Below are 23,529 nucleotides of genomic sequence, written 5' to 3'. Positions count from 1 at the left end.
ACCACCAGCAACACGACAATTCTCCGGAGCTCATTATGATCGATTTTGAAAGCGCGCATTTCGTTTTTCACAATTTGACGGCCTCTAGCGACCAGCGACCGTCTAATAGGTGGCCCACATGCTTTGGATCGCCTAGTAGATGCTCTGTGTTTCCATTACCACAATCAGTCTGCCGTTTATGGTTAGCAGAAGTGTAGAAATTGCACTTTGATCGATACGGCGGTCTCCTGTGGGCGTGGCAACAGTCCGATAAACCATTTACAATACCGTTCTCTCAATTTAACCGAAGAACATGTGTACAAAGTCTTATGAAAAGTCTGGAAAAGATATGAGAAACATAGTAAGATTTTGTTCATAATTTTAATATAATTTTATCAATTTATGTTTCAAAATCGTCGTCCCCCTCAAAATAATCTCCTTTGACCCTAATACACATGTGCCAACGTTTTTTCCAATCATCGATTTCCGGAATAGCCTGCAATGCGCGTAGCGACTCACTTTTAATGGCTTCAATGGACTCAAAACGGTTTTGTCGAAGCGGTCATTTGAGTTTACTGAATAGCCAAAAGTCACACGGAGCTAAATCGGTGGTTGCGGCATGATATTGAGCAAAAATTTAGCAAAAAACTCACAAAAAATCAATGCAGTATGGAACGGTGCATTAACCAATGTCTGTCCATAATTACGTCCTCTGTTTAGGAACAGCTCCGCGCAAATGAAGTATAACTCTCAAATAGTATTTTGGCCGGTCAGAAGGAATTCGGAGTGCACCACACCTTGATAATTGAAGAAAACTCCCAACATAACCTTGATTTTTGACCTGCTTTGACGTGGATTTTCGGCTTCGACTCACCTTTGCCACGATATTCGATATTGATCGTCTGTTTCCGGGTCGTAAGCATTAATCCAAGACTCATCGCCAGTAATAATACGTTTCATGACATCCTGGTAGTCGGAAAGCATTGCTTCACAGATGCTATCGCTTACTTCTCTTAGTTTCAAATAAACTTTCAAAATGGTTTTCGCTGATGCTTCCGATATTGCAACGATGCCAATATGATCTCTGACTGTTAATCATCGATTCGCAAGCAACAATTTCCTCATTTTTGAGGTGTTGATAATCAGTTGATGATGATGGCCGAGCTGGACGTGGTTCGTCGTCAACGCGTTCTCGACCCTATTTCAGTAATTTGTACCAACCACAAACACTTGCTCGCGACTAACAATTGTACCGAAGGAAGAATATTAATTATTGTCATAATTATTATTTCATAGAGTTGGCATTTGGCAACGAATTAAATTATACAATAAATAAAAAGAAATTTTTATTGGTTGTGATTAGAAATTTAATTCTTTTCAAAGGGTTGAGTTTAAGTTTTTACTGCTGTTCTCACCCTTATTAAATGTGAAGTCGGTACCTGTTATTGTGTTGTAATAAGACTAGATATATTTAGTGTATGAAAGGGTTATTATATTATTAATTAAAGTATTGCTATAGTGGTCCGATATTGGTGGTTCCGACAAATTGCAGCTTCTTGAAAAAAGGGTATATTAAGTTTGTCACGATGTTTGTAACACCCAGAAGGAAGCGTCAGATACCCTACAAAGTATAATATACATATATATAAATGATCAGTATGTTGAGCTGAGTCGATTTAGCCATGTCCGTCTGTCTGTCTGTCCGTCCGTCCGTCTGTCTGTCTGTATATATACGAACTGAGTCCCTCAGTTTTTAAGATATCGTTCTGAAATTTTGTAAACGTCATTTTGTCTTCAAGAAGCTGCTCATTTGTCGGAACTGCCTACAACATATAGCTGCCATACAAACTGAACGATGGGAATCAAGTTCTTGTATGGAAAAATTTCACATTTGAGAATGTATCTTCGCAAAAGTTGGCACAGGTTATTTTCTAAGATAATAATGTAATCTCCGAAAAAATTGTTCAGTTTCAATTTTTACAATGAAATTTTTTTGTTTCGTTCATTTACGAGCACGTGTCAATTTAATACGGGAATAGTTGTAAATAAATATTCAAGTTACCGTTAGTAATTATAAGTTCTATAAATGGCTATCTACCTTCGATATCGAAACATAAATGTATATATAATTGCATAACGCGGCGTGAAAAAAATATTGATCAGTGGAAATTATTTATAGCGACGATAGAAGGACAAAGCGGCGACAATAAAAGAATAATTTATTATTGTAACTATTAAATCGACACGCTTAACAGCAGATTTAGTAAATACATTTTTATAGTAATTAAATATGTATTACATATACATTTGTTTGTAAGCAATGTATTCAATAGATGCGTGACTTGTACAATGCGATTGGCTCTGAGCATAAAAATGGATTTTAGTAGCGCTTAGGACTCAGCCGATAACGGTTAATAACCGAATGTAGTTTTGGTATAGACGCTACTTTTCATTGGAAGCAGATGTATGAATATTTACATTAATCTGCGGTGACCCGGCTCATAAGACGTTCGACTTTAAGAGTAATTCTATGTAGAATTCTTGACAAGTAAAAAGTTTCAACAAAAAGTTGAATAATAGTTTTCAAGTTAGGCCTATGAATAGTGAATGGAATATCAGTTCAAATAGTTATTTTATTACAAATTCGTGAAAGGGAATCTATAAATTGAAGCGATTTATTTTATTTCTAATCCTAAATATTATGATCAAGTCAGCTAGCTCGTAATTCATAGTTTTTGTGGATTGTAGCGGTAGATTCTGCTTGCTCAAATTCTCTTTAAGGGGGTAGTAAGGTATTTTTTTTTTGCATTTTTATTTTATTTAATTTTATATTAATGTACAATATCTTAAGATTATTTTGTGGAAATGTGAGAGCAATTAAAGCAAAATTGACGGAGATATACACTTGTAAGTCTTCGCCCTCCGATTTGATTGTGAGCGGCTGTGAAACTTTAAGCGCGTTTTCTGACACTTCACTTTTTCGAAGCCGGTGAACTCTGTAGCTCAAATTCTACTGAACCGATCCTTTTGAAATTTTGCATAGTCTTTCTTTACATAAATTGTGAGGTAACGCTGTCGAGTTTTTTTTTTTAATTTTAACTTATTTTTAAACAACAAAATTTCTGATTTTTTTTGGTGAAAAATCAGTATTTTGAGTTCCGAGCGTTGTAAAAAATTTAAAAATCATTAAAAAAAAACTCGACAGCGTTACCTGAGAAAACTTATGAATTAATCAAATCAATTTGGATTTTTAATTTCAAATGATCCAGTCATGAGTTATGCAGTTCACCGCGAATCAATTTTTTTTGGAAGGTCTGCGAAGATTCTCTGTCACCGGCTCATTTTTTAATATTTTTCTATGAAACTTTCACAGAATATTCTTTAAATATCATATAATTATGCTATAATTATACAAATAAATAAATATTGATTGTATCTTTAAAAAAAATTATTGAAAATATGCTTTTTTCGCTCGAATTAACCTTACTACCCCCTTAAATGTTGTTGCATTCATCTTAACAACTTCTAGCTGCCATATTTGAATAACGCTTTTGGTAGACGATGAGTTCTGAATAATTTACGGTTTTTAAAGAGCAGAAAGAGCTAATATATTTCAACTTTTTTATTGGTGTTGGGTAGTTGAAAGTGAATTCTAACTTTTTCCAGATTTGAGATCAACACTTTATGTTATTCTAATTCTTAGTTTCAGCTAGGTTAGGTTAGGTTAAATCACTGACCGCTTAGGTGGAACTCTCACTTGGACTTTGTCCTTTGTGTAGCAATTCGAACAAAACTCATTTAGTTAGATATCAGCGATTGGCAAAATGTCCTGAAACTATCACAAATCTTCTCAGGTATTTTTTCTAAATCCGCTATTTCACTTATATGCCTAAAAGTATGGAATTCAAGGATCTTTTGTCCTAATCTGGCAAAGGCGGGACTTTCGATTAGGAAGTGTTGAGATCATTCTATTTAATCCTGTTAGAAACAGCTGATGCAGCTGGCATCCGGTAAGATATTCAAACTTACTGCTTCAATTTGTTCGGACAGCGTCCGCTGCTGGAGATAAGTATTCCAGATCAGTGGTTAGCATTTCATAACACTATTGTGCAAGTTGGCTTTATAAATACACTTATGCTTGTTATTCAGCGTTGATGAGGCAGTGACGAATGGCATGGCCGTGCCGCTAATGCAAATGTGTCCAGCACGAATTTTTTATGAATATGAATACATTTTTTCGTTATGAATTACATTTTTTATTTTATGTTATTTAAGTGAAAAACATCGCTGCTTTGCTATCGGAGTGAATAGTTATCGCTCTAAAGGAGACAGCGCTCCGGAGCTGTAGATCTACTGCTACATTTATAACAACATATATACTGATGAAAGCCGCCCGTCGAACACTCGCCAATTTTTTCGCGACTGTCGTCTTTTCCAGCGCTACACCATTAAAAAATTTCGTAGAACATTATATGCTTAACTATGTATTCATAGTGTCAAAAAACCACTCTCTGGTAATAACACCCACCAATATTCCCAATAGCTCCTCTACAGCAATAGAAGGCAACTGCTCTTTCCTGGAGTTTGTACTCCATTCCGCCACGATCGTTCAATCGCAGAAAAGTTTGAAGATGAGATGTTTAATGTTCGATTCATCAACAAGCTTTGTATTCGCTCGAATGTCCCCTTTTGAATGCTTTCTCGATATCGAAGAAGGTCCCCACTGCAAACTCCTTGTTCCTTATGGTCAAGACAAGACTTTGCAAGGCAGTGTCCACTGAGCAATAGGCCTGCCGTGTCCTTGAAAGTCGATATCTTGGAATATGGCTTCTTAAGTGCCGATCACTTAGTCTCTGTAACGTTTTCAATAAGAAACAGCACAGACTTGGCCGACACATACGATCTCTTACCGGTTTCCGGGATGAACGCAACCTTAATCTGCGTTCGTATGCAGCTGCTTTAGTAAATTTTTTAAGAACATTCTCAATAATTTAAGTATGTTGTGGATGTCTGTTAATTTTCAAAGCTACTAAATTTCGAAGTAGGCAATTACGTAGCTTGAGCGCAATAATTTGTAGAAGGCTACGAAGTAAAGCTTCTCATATAACTTACAACAGCACCAGGTTGAATTTGGCCTCATATATTATTATTATTATTTTTATTATGTACCTTTCGAATATTTTACGGCTTCCTTTTCAAATTCCAGCATAATGCCTTTTATTATAACGACTGACTGAAAATAATTGCGACAATTTATTCATACGTCTACGGGTGCTTCCCGCTTCAAGTATAATGAATCGTTATATTACACTCTCACAATTGGGTGATGGCACATACGGCACAGTGGTGTTAGCTCAACGCAAGGACACTGGCGAAAAGGTGGCTATCAAACGTATGAAACGAAAATATTACTCCTGGGAGGAGGCGATGAATTTGCGAGAAGTCAAGGTAAGACCTTTGTTAAATACTTTTTTCGCATATAATTACTTATACGAAATTCGTTTTGCAGTCACTTAAGAAACTCTCTCATCCTAATATTGTAAAACTGAAGGAAGTCATACGCGAGAATGACACGTTATATTTTGTTTTTGAATATATGAAAGAGAATTTATACCAAATGATTAAGGACCGTGACACACATTTGCCAGAACCGACGCTCAAAAGTATACTGTTTCAGGTAAGTTAATTTAAATATGCGTTGAAAGAGCTTAAGTCGACTCAAGCTAAGCGAAGAATTTTGATTTCCGGCGAAGCCCAGAAATTTTCTTTAATTATGTGAGTACAAGAAGCTCGGGAAGTTATTTAAGAAAATGTATGATCTCTCAAAAGAAATATTTCTCTTAATTATGGTATACATATAATCGATTTGCTTCTAAGATCATGAATCTCACAAATTGTAGTAATTTTTTTAAACTTGTAACCAAATCCCTTAATATATATATTTTATGTCCTTTTGACAAACAGGTACTTACCGGCTTGGCGTTTATGCACCGCCATGGATTTTTCCATCGTGACTTGAAGCCGGAGAATTTACTTTGCTCAGGACCGGAGCTTATTAAAATTGCAGATTTCGGCTTAGCACGCGAGGTACGTTCGCGACCGCCATTCACGGACTATGTGTCGACAAGATGGTGAGTGCATTTTTATTTCCCAACAACAATACTATCTGATAAAATTTGACCAGAACTGACAAAAAAACAATATATATTTTTTAAGAGCGTATTTAAATACAAATCTTTATTTGAAACGTTAGATTGGTTCTTTTACTTTTTGAAGCGTTTAAATGTTGACCGTTACGCGGTTATGGTCCAATTTTGGGCAACTTTTTCGAGCATTTCGGCCGGAATAGCAGCGAATGCTTCAAATGTCTTCTTCCTTTTGACGTAGCGCTAAAGGCGTTAAATGGCCCCATTGAGATGAATTCTAAGTTTTCCCTCAAAATGGCCATAGTATCGCGAGCTGTGTGGCATGTAGCGCCATCTTGTTGAAACCACATGTCAACCAAGTTCGGTTCTTCCATTTTTGGCAACAAAAAGTTGGTTAGCATCGAACGATAGCGATCGCCATTCACCGTAACGTTGCGTCCAACAGCATCTTTGAAAAAATACGGTCCAATGATTCCACCAGCGTCAAACCACACCAAACAGTGCATTTTTCGGGATCATCCCAAATGCGGCAATTTTGCTTATTTACGTAGCCTTTCAACCAGAAATGAGCCTTCGCTGAACAAAATTTGTCGATAAAATATTCCGGCCGAAATGCTCGAAAAAGTTGCCCAAAGATTGGACTTTCCGAATGGACCACCTAAGACGCAGCCGCGGTCATGAAATTATCGCGTTCGTTTCAAATAAAGAACCGAAAGCGGATGTTTCAGTCTCGAAAACAAAAAAAAATCAAAGTGATTCAAACTTTTTCTGCCTACAATCACTTAACGTAGATGCTTCAAAACGATCAAGTAGTATTCCTGATTAACCATTTGCCCTTTGCATCACCTTGATTTTTGACTGACTTTGACGTGGTTTTTTAGGTTTCGGCTCAGTTTTGGACCACCATTCGCTAGATTGTTGAACAGTTTCGATGTCATATTCATAAACCCACATCACGTGACCAGAAGTGATGATTTAAGTATAGAGTCTCTGCTACATTGCAAAGTATCTCTTTTGCGACCTCTACTCGACATCCTTTTTCAAAAGATTCAGATTTTTTTGGTATGAATCTAGCATTGGCACGCTTCACCCAAAGCATTAAACGAAATGTAACCAGTCGATTCATAAGCGATGTAGAGGTCCTCTGTTATACGTCTGATGTCAACATGACGATATTCAAGCACTGTTTTTTTAACTTTTCGATGTTATCATCATTAACAGTCTCGCATGAGGCAAGTTTTCGTTGACTTCACGACTTTCACTGAGTGCTTTGTACCACTTAAATACTTACGTTCGTGTTAAAAAAGACCTATTCAAATTTGATCAGATTAGTATTTGCAATTATGGTTATCTACAACATTCTTGTACTTTAAAGGTATCGAGCGCCAGAGGTACTGCTGCATTCCACAAACTATGGCAGTTCCATAGATTTATGGGCAATGGGTTGCATCATGGCGGAGCTCTACACATTTCGGCCACTCTTTCCGGGTAGCAGTGAAGTGGATCAGCTGTTTAAGATTTGTTCTGTTTTAGGAACGCCAGAGAAGGTATGCATAGGTAATATTTCAACCACAGTGGAGTCATAGCTATCTTATATTACCAGGGAGAATGGCCCGAAGGCTATAGACTCGCTGCTACGATACACTTTCGTTATCCGGAATGCATCAAGGTGCCGCTCAATACGATTGTGACACGCTGCAGTCAGGCGGGCTTGGATTTGTTGGAGGACATGCTGCACTATGATCCTGATAAGCGACCCACGGCACAGCAGAGCCTTAAATATGCCTACTTTCATGCGCTGAAACGTATCTCACCCACGGCGGCGGCGAAAGCCAACGTCAAACTTACGGCCAAATATGCGGCAGCGGCTCCTGCTGCCAATATAAATGCAACAACCAATGCGAATGCGAATACGAATGTCAATGGCAGAAATGCGGGGCAATTGCCGAATTTATCGAATAATGTGCTTCCGGTGCAGGAGAAACTACAAGCGGTTACCGAGCTGCTGCAGCAAGGTAATCGACAGCATAACAATACCAATACCATTAATGCCAATAACGCCGTAAATGCAACGTTGAACAACAACAACAATCGCGGGTATAACAATATGTATGCTAGACGTGCGATAATTCCATTGGCACAAAACCCCAACCAAATGCAAGCGCCCAAAATCAGTTTCCTGTCAATAAATGGTGGTGATGCGACACGCTCCACAATGCCGGTACAAATGGCAGCTGTAAATGCGCAACAAAACTCGCACACAAACAACGGCATGCCGGCGAATGCTATAAACAATGCCGCAAATCGGCAATTCCGTGACCAACTTGAAGATAATCTCTCGATAAAGAGCGGCTCCATACGCTACAATACAATACTCGCGCCCTCCAGTCACATATATCTGAACGGTGTCGGTGAAGCTGCGCTCCACAAGCGTTCACAGGAGAACCTCGCATTCACCGAGTCCATAAACGATATCTACTTGAATCGCAACACCGGTCAGTTGCAGCCGCCACAACCGGCAAATGTTTCTTTCAATAACAGCGCTAACCCTGTAGGAAATATTAAAGCCGGTGTCATCTATTTGGCGAATGGCCATCGAAATTATGCACTCTTTGAGACCGCCACGAAGAATGCTAAGAATTCGGCGAAAATTAATAACTATTACCTGCAGACACGTCCAAGCTTGTTGAACCTCGATGCAGTTGGTAAGGATGCGAAGGTCTATAATATGTTCTCCAAGGTGGTGCCCAAACAAGCGCCACCAAGCAATATAATTATGCGTAATGCATTCGAACCGAACGGAGACAGCAATGATTATACAAAAAATAATGAGCAAACCGTGGAGAAACCACTTTTCGAGCGTCTCGGTGGCGACAAAAAGTCGACCTTGCCGAACGGTCGAAATACGGAGCGCAGTAAGGACGATGAACTCGATCTTATATTAGGGTAAGTTTGTGAAGACAATTTTTAATAGAAATATTGCAATTTGATAGATACCAATAAGTTCTAAAGAAAGAACTCTCTAGGTTTGTGGATTCAGCAATTCCAACTAAGTCTTAGACTCATGCCATACTATAAACTACATTAATGCATTTACATAAGTAGACGTAACGAGACCCATAAGCACCAGACCACTGGAGGCCATACTTAGGCATCATTAGGCCCATTAAGCTCCCGAGTAGTAACCAATTAAAAACCTGATTTCTTCCAATTCATCTGCCCAATATTTCTGAAGTTTTGGCGTTGGCAGTCCCGGAAGATTTCCCGTCTTAACCGGCTAAAAACTATTCTTTGCCAAAGATAATATTCCAGCGCCTCTTCATGTGCCGCGAATGCTCTGCATTCCAATTCTAAGTTGCATTGCAATTTTCTGAAGGTGGTATCTTAAGTGCAGTGACCCTCTAGTGAAGACACCTACAATGTCACTAAGTTCACTACTCTAGAAGTGCACACCGTCAATACTACCACAAAGTACCTTGTGGTATTCGCCGTGTTGCTTGGGGTATTCCTCTAAGCTCCATTGGTTTAAACAACCCTTGAAGGAGCTGAGTGATCTAGTACTGCTTTTGGCCCGAATATGTTTCTGGCTGCTTCCGAGCAGGGCCAACTCCTCTGTCTTTTCGTTTCCTATACTATGACTGAGTTACCTAGTGACATATTAGTTATCTCCTCCTTGCATAACGTAACACAGTTATATTTAGTATAAGTGCCACGGATAGCCTTAACTGCTGTTTAATTCTTCCATAGAATGTTTATGAACTTGCTGGTTAGAGCAGAAGCCCACATGGCACCCTCTGTTTTGCCTACAATTTCTGCCTGAAATATCGAATTGTAGTTATTTAGTTTGAAGCTGCATTCTGTGTATGTAATGCCTGCTCCTGTTCCTTCCTTCACACTTCAATCCGTCGGTGAATATATAGATTTCGTCGTTGGAACTACCGATCATAGAACCATTGTTTCATTCTTCTCTACTGACGAATTAACATGTTGTTCCTAATGGATCTCCTGTCACATTACCAATTTAGCGCCAAATCGATTATAGTACCAAATAAACGAAAATAAATAATGCGATTAAACTCCAGAATTGCAGTTAAGCCCGCGTGTTTGATGCTGTTTATACTTTAGTTGCGTGTCATGACATTTATTCACATATCAGGCTTTCTAAAACCTACGACAGGCTGAAGAATATTTGAGAAGAATTTTCAAAGTCTGAAATAACCCCCAATGATTTGCAGATATGCCTTCACAGTTAATCATTTATTATCCATAACGATGGGTTTAGCTGTGTTTAGACCAGAGTAACCATCCCAGCAAATGGCAAATTACGTATCAGTGATATTGAATTGTACACACTTATAGAAGATAGTACCTTCCCTATTTAGTTCTGCAGCTCGAATTATTTTCTCCAAGAGCAGATTGAAGAAGTCGCACGAAAGAGAGTCGCCTTGCCTGAAACCTCGTTTGATATCGGACGGCTCGGAGAGGCATAAAGGCAGCTTCTTTTCATGCTGTCAAACGCAGCTTTGAAACCGACGAAGAGGTGGTGTCGATCCTTTTTTCAATGGCCTTTTCCACGATTTCGGCCATGGTGAAAACCTGGTCAGTTGTTGATGAGATCCAATTTGCTTGTTGGCGGTGGAATTTAATCTTTCACACAATACGCGATAGAATCTTATATGCGATGTTGAGGAGACTTATCCCACGGTAGTTGGCGGAGATTTTGTGAATTGGGCAGAGCACAGTTAAATTCCAATCGTCGGGCATGCTTTCGTCCGACCATATTCTACAAAGAAGCTGATGAATTATCATATGCTTCTTAGCAGTTATTCGCCGCCGTATTTAGATAGCTCGGCCGGCAATCCATCGGCGCCCCTCGTATTGTTGTTATTCGGACGGGCAATTGCTATTCGAAATTCTTCATGGTCGGGCAATGAAACGTCTGCTTCATTTTCATCGATTGGCGAATTGGGTTCACCTTCTCCTGTCGTTATACTTTCAGCAGGCTGAAAAAGTGTTCCCTCCATAATTTTAGTATGCTTTGGGCATCAGTCAATAGATCACCTCTGGGGATTATACAAGAGTATATGTTGTGGTCGTTTGTAACGTAGCGAGGTAGGCAGTTTGCTTTCTCTCCGCTGCGACACGGCACATCTCATCGTACCAGCTATGCCTTTTCCTATAATTAATGGTTTCGTTTGCAGTTGTACGTAAGGAGCTTAAATTGCCATATTACAGGAACATAAAATCCATACAAAACAGTCGATGGACATTAATGTCCGCGTTGGAAGTCTTGGCATATACAGATTTTAACCGGGTGGCGTCCATGTCACACTACGATGCAAACTATTCAGTTCACTCAAGAAAAACCATTTTTCTCTCTTTAAAAATTTACTCACACGTGCAAGTAAGGTTGACTTATGTCGTTCAAGTAGTTTGACTGACACTATTAACGCTCATAGAAAGATGTCTGAGTTTGAACCTGAGTCAAACTTTTCAGACTTCGGTATGTAAATAAGAGTATCATGTTGTGTTAATATATTATACATACGAATACTATACGTTATCTTGAGGTTCGTTACGTTCCTCTGACAATAAAACTTCTGAACATATTATGCTGTTGTTGTAATCATTATTTAGTATTCTTTTCCTTGTATCATATACGCTTCCCATTTCAATTTAAATTTATATCTGGTAATGGCGAAAAGTTTGTTGCTTAAGTCTTTTGTTCATCGATCTCTATGTAGATGGCGATTAAGACGTACAGATTATTGTATATTAGGAAGTTTATGTAAGAGGAAAAGTGAAAAAAAAAATTAAATATATAATAAAAATTTAATAAAAACGCCTAGACATTTTGAAAGTAGAATGAAATTAGCTAATCACAATAAATATTTTTAAAAGATGATTGTTATAATTTCTGTTTTCGATATTCGGATTTTATCGATTATAAAAAATATTAACAATTCGGTTATAAACTGATTAATTTCTGATAAAATTAAATTCAGTTTACTTCTATAATATATATTATATATTCAAGACATATGTATATGGTGCATCGGTTATAGAAAAAATTAAATTGAAACTGAGCTTGGCGTGTTAAGCTCACTTGAAAAACCCGAAGGTCTCTGGCTCGATCTATGATTAACCGAACAATATTAGGCAACAAATTAAGTATTAAAAACCGTCTTTACTTCTGTATTTATGTATATACTAGCAGTTATGAACTTATTAGACTAACAATTAATTTTGTGTTAAATTAATATTTTTTACAGTTCGAAAATCAAAACATCAGCCAAACGTCAACGTCAACGCAATGGAAAAGCAAATATTTTGCTTGAAGATCTCTTCGGGCACCTATCGCTCGATTCGGATAGCGAAACAACAAAGTATCCAAATACAGTTCCATTAACGACGCAACAACAACAAACATTAGCGGAACGTAACTCCAATTTGCCAAATGGTTATTCCAATGAGACTTCATTGACGGAGAAGAGTAAGATGTACATACCTAGTAGCATTGAAGTAAATAACGGTAGTTATGCTGACTCGCTGTCAACAAATGCGTAAGTAAGCCATAAACTACCATATTACACTTTTTGTAGATCTGCGCAAATCGAAAAATATAAACTAATTTGGAGACTTTTGAAATTTGTGGACAGTCTGTGTCTGGCATTGAGCGGTATAATTTCAAATTAATTAATTAATTATAAAAAAGGGTTAATTAATATTCTAAAAAGTAGAAGTATTATTTGCTTTACAAGCTCGATCCGATGAGAACTCAGCAATAGTTTTTTTAACATTTCTCTATAACAAGGTTTCCGAAATTCTCAAAAGTAGTCCGGTGCCTGTCTTCTTCAAGCTTGGCCGAAATAAAAATTAGTCGCATACGATGGATAGGACATTAGATCGTAACGCAATTCCAATAGCAATAGGCCGATAGTCAAAGTGTTAGACCGCGCGTTGTCATGATCGAACATGATCGTTCAGGGAGAATTCAGAATATGCCCTACCCGGTATTTTGCCTGCATTTCAATCCGCAGTCTGCCAATGCGACACTTTTATCATGTTACCTTCTCTGCTAACAGTTTTCGGGGCACCTGACCATGGCTCCCCAACGGCTGACGATTAAAACATTTTTTGACAGACGCCATCGCAAGAGAAGAGTCATTGTATGCATAATTCAAGCGTTTTCAATTTCATAGCGCAATTTTTAGAAAAGAGTATCGAAGCATCGACCGCTGTTGTTCTCTTTTATATTTATTGTTCATTTTTTTTTTCTAAAACTCCTCGATACCTCTGCCTCTACTCGCAGTCAAAACAAATGTTTTTATTTCTTTCCACAAAATTTGCAAACTTATCTGTTTTTTTCTTCTTTGGCACTACAGCACTGGGTCGATCTGGGCCGAGAATACACAAACCTCGCCGGTTACCTCTATTCTTTCCGAGATTTCACTAGTTGTACCCTCTAAGTGCAGACAGATCGCTATGCACTTGGTTGTTCCATTGGATTCTTGGGCGCCCTTGCTGCCGTTGTCTACCTATGAGTCTTGTATCGAAGGTCCTTTTCGCTGGGAAATCATCTTCCCTGCGAACGGCAGCCAACGCTCACGCGGATGGCTCCAAGGACCTTGCGGACAACAGTTGTATCGATTGCTTTAAGTCCTTTCTCGTATCGGTTCGTCATCGCCCAAGTCTTATTTTTCGCTTCTTTTTCTTGGTTGGAAAAGTTTGTGCTGGCGTCTTTGTTGTTAAAAATACGATGTTAATATCATCTGCGTATCCCAGTAGCGTTGAACTTTTAGAGTAGACAGTGCCACTGCAGTTAAGATGGGTACTAATTTTTTTGTTGAGGGTCTTCTTCAGGACATTACGTATTGAAAGAATGTGATGGATTTGACTGTGATGGATTTGACTGGTTGGGACTTGGTGTGGATTATCGCATTAATCTACTGGATTTAGCAAGATTTTGCCATTCGAAAATGACACTTGTTAATTCTACCCGGGAGTATCAACACCTATTTACTCTATACTATCAGAATCCAGGAACACTCCAAGAGCGTATTGCTTATATTCAGGAGCCCTTTCTGATGAGGGTTATCCATTTCGAGGTTCCCTACTCTTTTAAAAGAAAATGCACAGAAACTTCAAATTTAATAAAGAATGTTTATTATCATTCGAAAGAACATTCTTTGGCATTTAGCTTCAATTTCAGGCATCATGGTACTCTTCGTCCCAAATGTGGCAATTTTCGTTGTTTACAAATAGGGTTTGTCCGGAAAGTAATAGAACTGAGTCGATTAAAAAAAAAATTATTGAACCAATCGTTACAATTACTTTTAAAAAACTTTCAAAATAGGCTCCTTTTGCGTCGATGCAGTGCGATTTCCAAGCATTGAAGGCGTCATGGAAGCCATTCTCCGGAATACCTTTCAAAGCCGGGGTGTACGCTGCTTGGATTCCCTCTTTCGTTTTAAAATGCTTGCCTTTAAGACAAGGAAACAAAAAACATTCTGGGGGTCATATCTGGGTTGTTGGGCGGCTGCGGAAGTGTTGGAATACTGGCCTTGGTTGGGTAGTTGTTCACAAGAAGAGCGATGTGATCCGGGGCGTTGCCGTGGTGCAATTTCCAATCGGCTGCGATGTCTTGTCGGACCCATTTGACCTTTCGTTTCTCTTGAGGACTTCTACGTAAAACTTAGCGTTGACGGTCTGTCCAGGAGGAACAAGTTCATGGTGGACGATGCCTTTGCTGTCAAAAAAGAGCATCGTTTTCACTTTGGATTTGCTCATTCATCAGCGACCTCTTCCCGGCCGTCCAAAAAGGCCTGGGGGCACCGAAACAAACCACTTCTAGCTAAAGCAACATCTGGGCAAGCCTGCTTAATCATCTCAAACGTCTCTGTCGAAGATTTACCGAATTTCACACTGAATTTAATCGCCTACTTCTGCTCTAACAACCGCTGCATTTTCGGCTTTCACCACTCAGAAACACGTCGCACTGTGTTGCGGCTAGTGGAAAAGTAACTTTTCTCCGTTTATTTTTTTCAGTGTTTTTAATGATGCAATTTTGTCACAGACATTCCAAGTAAACAAAAAACACATAAAGCTTATTTTTATGTTGGCCCGTTGATTTTTAATTGATTTTAGAAGTCAAATATACAAAATTTTCACGAAAAGAGGGGATTTCAGGGCTGTATTCAAAATGATCTCATTTGATTTTGGTGACAGATATTTTGATTCGGAAAAAAAATCTGCCTTCGGACAAGTATCTTCTGTAAAACAAAGGAATGTTGTTTGAGACATTTTCTTATGCACCTTTTTTAGAGCGAAAACCCGACTAAAGGTCCATTTTTCCTTTAAATTTGGGTTAGGTAATCAATATCTAAAAAGTCCCAGAGAGTCCCAGTTCCAAACCACTACAGAAATGTTACATAATTTGTTTTCAACGAACTGTGAAAAAATCAGCTGCTCATACCTGCCCTCCTGGAAGTTATAGCGATTTTAGTATATCACTCTCAGTATTTATTCCATAGAAATAGAACGGAAATTCTCGGAATCACTTATTTTTTTTATTCTACATTTATTCTAGCACTCCACAAAAATGAGCATAACTCTCTTAAAACTGAAGCTATTGACTTCAAAGCGGTATCAAATTAAAGCTTTTATTGCCACCTTTTAAATAAGAAATGAAATAGATTTTGGTTTTCATCAAATTTCAGAGTTTTTCAACAAATATCGAAAAATCATGAAAATTTGACGTTTATAATTCTTGTTCGGACCACCCTATACTTTATTTAAAAAACTAATCATAGGGTATTTATCAGAAATAAAAGAAGAATTAAAATTAACGCAATTCCAATAGCAATAGGCATAGTCAAAATGTTAGACCGCGCGTTGTCATGATCGAACATGATCGTTCAGGGAGAATTCAGAATATGCCACCCGGTATTTTGCATTTCAATCCGCAGTCTCCAATGCGACACTTTTATCATGTTACCTTCTCTGCTAACAGTTTTCGGGGCATATTCAGGCTCCCCAACGGCTGACGATTAAAACATTTTTTGTCCGACGTCATCGCAAGAGAAGAGTCATTGTATGCATAATTCAAGCGTTTTCAATTTTATAGCGCAATTTTTAGAAAAGAGTATCGAATCATTGACCGCTGTTGTTCTCTTTTATATTTATTGTTTATTTTTTTTCTAAAACTCCTCGATACCTCTGCCTCTACTCGCAGTCAAAACAAATGTTTTTATTTCTTTCCACAAAATTTGCAAACTTATCTGTTTTTTTCTTCTTTGGCACTACAGCACTGGGTCGATCTGGGCCAAGAACACACAAACCTCGCCGGTTACCACTATTCTTTCCGAGATTTCACTAGTTGTACCCTCTAAGTGCAGACAGATCGCTATGCACTTGGTTGTTCCATTGGATTCTTGGGCGTCCTTGCTGCCGTTGTCTACCTATGAGTCTTGTATCGAAAGTCCTTTTCGCTGGGAAATCATCTTCCCTGCGAACGGCAGCATCAAATATGTCAAGGACCTTGCGGACAACAGTTGTATCGATTGCTTTAAGTCCTTTCTCGTATCGGTTCGTCATCGCCCAAGTCTTATTTTTTCGCTTGTTTTCTTGGTTGGAAAAGTTTGTGCTGGCGTCTTTGTTGTTAAGGAATACGATGCCAATATCAACTGCGTAACCCAGTAGCGTTGAACTTTTAGAGTAGACAGTGCCACTGCAGTTAAGATGGGTACTAATTTTTTTGTTGAGGGTCTTCTTCAGGACTTGGCGTATTGAAAGAATGTGATGGATTTGACTGTGATGGATTTACGACTGGTTGGGACTTGGTGTGCATTATCGCATTAATCTACTGGATTTAGCAAGATTTTGCCATTCGAAAATGACACTTGTTAATTCTACCCGGGAGTATCAACACCTATTTACTCTATACTATCAGAATCCAGGAACACTCCAAGAGCGTATTGCTTATATTCAGGAGCCCTTTCTGATGAGAGTTATCCATTTCGAGGTTCCCTACTCTTTTAAAAGAAAATGCACAGAAACTTCAAATTTAATAAAGAATGTTTATTATCATTCGAAAGAACATTCTTTGGCATTTAGCTTCAATTTCAGGCATCATGGTACTCTTCGTCCCAAATGTGGCAATTTTCGTTGTTTACAAATAGGGTTTGTCCGGAAAGTAATAGAACTGAGTCGATTAAAAAAAAAATTATTGAACCAATCGTTACAATTACGTTTAAAAAACTTTCAAAATAGGCTCCTTTTGCGTCGATGCAGTGCGATTTCCAAGCATTGAAGGCGTCATGGAAACCATTCTCCGGAATACCTTTCAAAGCCGGGGTGTACGCTGCCTGGATTCCCTCTTTCGTTTCAAAATGCTTGCCTTTCAGACAAGGAAGCAAACAAATGGTCTGGGGGTCACATCTAGGTTGTTGGGCGGCTGCGGAAGCGTTGGAATACCGGCCTTGGTTAATTAGCTGTTCACAAGAAAGGCGATGTAGTCCGGAGCGTTATCGTGGTGCAACTTTCAATCGGCTGCGATGTCTTGTCGGACCCTTCGTTTCTCTTGTTGACTTCTACGTAAAACTTAGCGTTGACGGTCTGTCCAGGAGGAACAAATTCATGGTGGACGATGCCTTTGATGTCAAAAAAGACAAAGAGCATCGTTTTCACTTTGGATTTGCTCATTCATCAGCGACCTCTTCAAGACCCTCCAAAAAGGCCTGGTGCCAAAGAAACAAACCACTTCTGCCTAAAGCAACATCTGTTGTTTAAATTTGCGCAAGCCTGCTTAATCATCTCAAACGTCTCTGTCGAAGATTTACCGATTTTCACACAGAATTTAATCGCCTACCTCTGCTCTAACAACCGCTGCATTTTCGGCTTTCACCACTCACAGAAACACGTCGCGCAAAAATGTTTGTTCTGACTCTCCAGTTACTCGTTCGTTAGCTAGAAACACCCCCTACCGAATCCAGTCGACGCGCGCACGCTCCGAAGTACAGTCGCGGCGGTAGAAAATCAGTCATATTACTTTCCAGACAAACGCTGTAGCTATTGAGCCAGAAATGGACCTCAAATTTTGGCTCGAAAACGTCGGATCTTCTTGAAACTTTCCAAGAGCCCATAGAGCGAAGCGATATCGCTTGGATAGCGAGAGAACTACCCTGGTCTCTCACCATGAGTGCGGCAGCTTTTATAAATTGCTGTAAAATTTATAACGGTTCATAAATATTGAATTTTTTTTGATAGGAGCAGAAGTATGTTTAAGGTTTCCCGATGGTAAAAAACCTCATCACATTATCGTCATTAGTGTGTGCCCTCTAATAGTCATCTAATTTATTCTCATAAGCGCTTGTTAGTCAACATTATTTGATCCTATAGTTTTCTTTTTTGTTGTGTCTAAATTCGTACGTAACATTTTGTCTCTTATGTGTATTTACAATTATTTCTTTATGTATTATGCATTGCTTAAAGCTTTTATTAAATGAATAATATTTAAATATTAAAATGTGTACTTTATACAACAGTTCTAGTATATCTAAGGATTCACTTGACCCGCCCACAGATGATGAGTGCCAATTTTGGCCCATTAGGTAAAAAACTAGACCTTGCTTATATAAAATGTTATTTCCAAACAATGTAACGTAGTGTAATCTGTAGTTAACGCCATTTATTTGTTAATTAGGTAGTGGACAGTAATTAGTTAATACAACAAAAAATTAAGAACTAATAATTAGCATACAAAACGACGGGTATATCGAAAAGGATTGTATTTCAGATGTCTTGCTGGTTGCTGATTCCACGATTTACGATATAGCCAGTACTCATAATACCATATAGTATATACCACCTTCAACTCATCACAATCGAAAATTCTACTTAATTTGAACTTAAGTGGTAAAGTGTTTAATTTGTGTTATGCCTTCTGATTGCAATTGGCTGTTGTAGAACTTGTGTACCCCCCAAATTTATATTGTTTGCTACACCTTAGTGAAATGTCTTTTATATTAAGTAGTTACCTTTCTGTGTTCCATAGACGTAATCTCGTGTCACATAACAGTAGTTACTCATTGTATTTGTTTGTATGTAGCTATGAACTCATTTGCTTTATGTAGTTTGTTTCAGTATCTTGTGCATCTTTCCCCCATTTCGCACAAAACATATCTTCAGTTCAAATAATAAAAAAATTTTCTTCAAATATATTGAATCTCAACAGACAAAAATGAGCAGATTTACTGAAATTATTTTTTCAGAGTTGATCCACAATCCGTTGAGCAGACAAAAGCAAAAATGCAACCATGGGACGGTACGAATAAGACAGAAGATGAGAAATTGACGGCGTGGATGGTTGCGGAAAATGGTAGGTCCATCCTAAAACAAATTGAATGTAACTAAAAAAAAACTATTCAGATTTTATAGCAATTAACGGTTTGCTAAGACAAATATTGAAATCTAGAAAACTATCAGTTATATTGTGAAATAGAACAGTAATAATACATACTACTAGTTAAGTTAGGTTTTAAAAGACGGTGCCGATTCTTCAAAATATTATTTTAACCCCATCGCAAATGAGTTCGAGTGCACACAGATATGGATTGGTTAAACAAAATAATAAAATTAATTTTTTTGGAAATAGTCTCCTTCTGCTTCAATACAGTTTTTTGCACGATCCAAAAGCATGTCGAACGAGTGTTTTAGCTTGTTGGCCTTTTGAATGCCCTCTACGTCTGCATAACGCCTTCCTTTCATGGGCAAATGCATTTTTCCGAAAAGGAAGAAGTCGCACGGTGCCATATCAGGTGAATACGGGGAGTGGTTAATGGTTAAAATGTGATTTTTGGACAAATAATCGGTCACGAATGTTCGATTCTGAGCAATTTTTGGTCGTCAGTCAATTTGTGCGGAACAAACCGTGTACACACCTTTCGTAAGCCCAAATGTTTGGTCAAAATGCGATAAATCGATGTTTTGGAGATGTTGAATTCCATTTCCATGAATTTTAATTATGATTTCGGCTGATTTTTGCTGAATTCACGAACAGTTTCGATGGAATTTCCGGTGAAAACGGATTTTGATTTGCCCACATGTTGATCGTCATTTATGTCCTCACGACCACTTTGGAAACGTTGAAACCACTCGTGCACTCTGCTACGGAATAGGCAATCATCGCCATAAACTTGTTTCATCAATTGAAACGTTTCGGTAAAAGTTTTACAAATTCTAAAACAAACTTTAATGTTGGCTCTTTGTTCGAAGCTCATTTTTGCACCGATAACACAAACATACTGACACTTAAAACACAATAACTTCACTTCCAATCAATGAAATGTCATGAAATTCTCACTGGACAATCGATAAAGATAGCACCTAACGACATATAGATGGCGCCACCAGGGGCGCTAGATTCATAAAGTCCTGTTTACTTTGGAACGCACCTTATAAGAATATAGCTAATGTATCAATATATTTTTCATTAATTCAGCAGCGACATACACATATGTACATATATATAACGAAATGAGAAGGGAAAATAATATTTAGAGAGTTAAGAGAATCACAATCCAAAAAATTCCCTGAAAGCATAGCTGCTTAACAATATACATGCCACCATACATATCGAATACCTTGCTTGAGGGCCGAATTTTCTTCAGTAAGAGTAATATCAACCTAGTTGTATAAGTTCTATACGTAAAGATTAAGGAGCAAAAAAGCAAGGATGACCCTCTCAAATATATATGTACAGGTTTTGTCCGAAAAGTAATAGGACTGATTTTCTCTCCCTCGCGCCTGTACCTCGGAGCGAGCGCGCTTCGACTGGATTCGGTAGAGGGCGTTCCTAGCTAACGAACGAGCGGCTGGTCACTTGTCTCCGAGCACCTGGAGAGTCAGGACAAACGCTTTCGCGCGACGTGTTTATACGAGTGTTCTCTTCGGCTCTTTCAAGGTTGGCTTGAAGCAAATAGAAGACTTCAGGTGTTGGCGCGCTGACAACACAGTCCATACCACAAAGTTATTTTTAGGTAGTGGAAAAAATTAGACATTTCTTTAAATCCACTGAGTTGCTGAACAGGGCTTAATTGGTTACTGCTTCCACTGGTCGGTAATGAATCGAAAAACTTCGAAACTGGAGTGTTTTTGCTTCTGGACAGCATGACCTTGTCAGCGCAGCTGCTGTCTCTTGATTCGTTGAACTATGTCAATATCGCCGTATATCTCGTACAGCTTATCGTTCCATTGACTGCGGTATTCTCGTTGCCAATGCGTAAAGGATAATAAATCTTCCGCAGAACCTTTCTCTCGAAAGTTTGTAACGCCGACTCAGCATATGTTGTCATTGTTCAATCATCTGCACCATATAGCAGGACGGAGATGAGGAATGACTTGTAGATTTTTTGGTCTTTGTTTAATAGCTAGAAGAAGTCACACGATAGTGAGTCCCCTTCTCTGAAACCTCGCTTGGTATCGAACGGCTCGGAGAGGTCCTTCCCGATCCTGACGCCTGGTGTCGAAGGCGGCTATAAAATCAACGAAGAGGAGGTGTGTATCGATCGAGTTTGTAGATTTTCCAGGTCTAAAGTTTGTTGACGTTGGGCTTCAGTCTTTCACACACTACGCTCGATAAGGAAGCTTATCTCACGATAATTGGCACAGATTTTGGAGTCCCGCTTCTTGCGAATTGGGCAGAGCACTCTTGGGTTCCCATCGTCTGGCATGCTTTCATCCGATCATATCATGCAAAGAAGCTGATGCATTCATCTTGTTAGATCTTCGCTGTCCTATTTGAAAAGCTCGGCCGAGTATCCATCGGCCACTAACGCTTTGTTGTTCCTCTTGGCCGGTAATTGCTATTGGAACCTCATCATAGTCAGGCAATGGAACATATACTCCATCGTCATTGATTGGGGAATCGGGTTCGCCATCTTCAGACGTTAGTTACACTTTCTTTGCCGTTCAGCAGGCTGGAGAAGTGTTCCCTCTTCGGTATGCTCAAAGAGCATATGTGCAAGTCGATTAGAAAACCGCTTCGCTGTCGGTTATGATAGCAGCTTCTCGACGTCGTACCTTCTCTGTGTTTGTTGACGGGCATGCTTTGCTGTACAGAGACGGGTGCATATCTTCGCTTGAGTAATGCTTTTAAATATTTCATAATATTTATTTCGTATTCTTACAACGATTCGTTTTCGCACCAGCGTAGTCTTCTTCAAATGTTGGTGTTACATATAAATATTACACAGAAAAATTCAAGTATATACATACATACAATATACATTTTTTTCTGCTTTTCTAGGCTCTTTGCTTGAGAAGAAAATCCTTAATGGACTCAGCGATAAAAACAGTTCCGAATGGAATACAGCGTACCTTAACTATTAATCATGAACAAAAGCGAGTAGAATAACTAATAATTAATAATCTTAAAAAGTGGAAGAAAGGAAGCAACGCAGTGGCCGGAAGCTGGCGAAAAGTTGTGTGAGCTGAATCGTCATACAAAAGTTTGTGCTGTGATAAACTAAATGAACATTCTAAAATTCAATAAACAAATTAAAAATTCAAGAGCACACTAATAGGTATTTTTCTAAATACATAAGCAAAAACAAATGTGTGTGAGACACGATTTAAATATAAAATAAATTGTACAATACAAAATAAACTAAATATTAGCGTTACATTTGTACAAACTTACACAAGAATCGCATAATTCACAGAAGAAATGTTAATGCAAGTGAATTTCTGTACGCAAACAACAATAACAATAATTATATGTATGTATGTATTTGTAAATGTGTACTTAATTTTATTTCAAAAACTGTAAAATACTAAAAAATAAAACAAAACTGTACAACAACACACGCATGTGCGACTTCTGCTTTATTTTACGAACATATAGTATGTATGTATGTATAAAAGTTGAAAGTAGAGCAATGCACCGCTTACGAGAAAGGCTCAAAAGCTAATATGTAGATATGTATAATTTCCTAATTCTCATTTTTATTATCATTACATTGTCTATTCGTAGTCGCTGCGTTGAAATGTGATATCATTAAGCCAGTTCAACAGTTTTACTTTGACTTTTAAAACCAAATTCAAACGGCAACTGTTGTGTGTACTTGTACAACAACCAGCTGATTACCAAGTGACCAACAGAGTCGCCGCAGCGCAGCTAACTCTTGACAGTTACCAGCTGACTGACTTTCGGATTGTCAACGAATTTGATATCCCTCGACGATACTGTGCTGCGAGGCATTTCCTTACAGTTTGTATGTGTTTATAGCTGTCATATTTGCTTACGGTATACTGCAATACGCATAGTAAAAATAAAATTACTTAGACTAAAATATATACATTATATATATGTATGTATATAAATATTTTATTGTGTGTATTTTAG

General features: G+C 38.3%; 1 protein-coding gene across 6 annotated transcripts in view; it reads left to right on the top strand.

Moving 5' to 3' along the window:
• LOC126752551 (probable serine/threonine-protein kinase DDB_G0268078) overlaps positions 1-22,990 on the top strand; it is a 38,608-nt gene extending 15,618 nt beyond the window's left edge. For 3 of the 6 annotated variants that reach the window (XM_050463444.1, XM_050463446.1, XM_050463445.1), the window contains exons 3-11: positions 5,186-5,427; positions 5,489-5,656; positions 5,944-6,110; positions 7,501-7,672; positions 7,729-9,071; positions 12,398-12,688; positions 18,671-18,736; positions 19,397-19,503; positions 22,432-22,990. In XM_050463444.1, the coding sequence (XP_050319401.1) occupies positions 5,272-5,427; positions 5,489-5,656; positions 5,944-6,110; positions 7,501-7,672; positions 7,729-9,071; positions 12,398-12,688; positions 18,671-18,736; positions 19,397-19,503; positions 22,432-22,514 (2,553 nt within the window). In that variant the 5' untranslated portion in view covers positions 5,186-5,271 and the 3' untranslated portion in view covers positions 22,515-22,990. Of the gene's footprint in view, positions 1-5,185; positions 5,428-5,488; positions 5,657-5,943; positions 6,111-7,500; positions 7,673-7,728; positions 9,072-12,397; positions 12,689-18,670; positions 18,737-18,828; positions 19,041-19,396; positions 19,504-22,431 lie in introns of those variants that run through there. The other 3 variants (XR_007666004.1, XM_050463447.1, XM_050463448.1) reach the window with 3 other exon arrangements.
• The last annotated feature ends 539 nt before the right edge of the window (positions 22,991-23,529 follow it).

The sequence above is a fragment of the Bactrocera neohumeralis genome, chromosome 3 (assembly GCF_024586455.1).
Source record: "Bactrocera neohumeralis isolate Rockhampton chromosome 3, APGP_CSIRO_Bneo_wtdbg2-racon-allhic-juicebox.fasta_v2, whole genome shotgun sequence".
NCBI classification, from domain to species: Eukaryota; Metazoa; Arthropoda; class Insecta; order Diptera; family Tephritidae; genus Bactrocera; species Bactrocera neohumeralis.
Note: the sequence above shows the minus strand (reverse complement) of the source record. Positions and strands in the feature narration are given on the sequence as shown.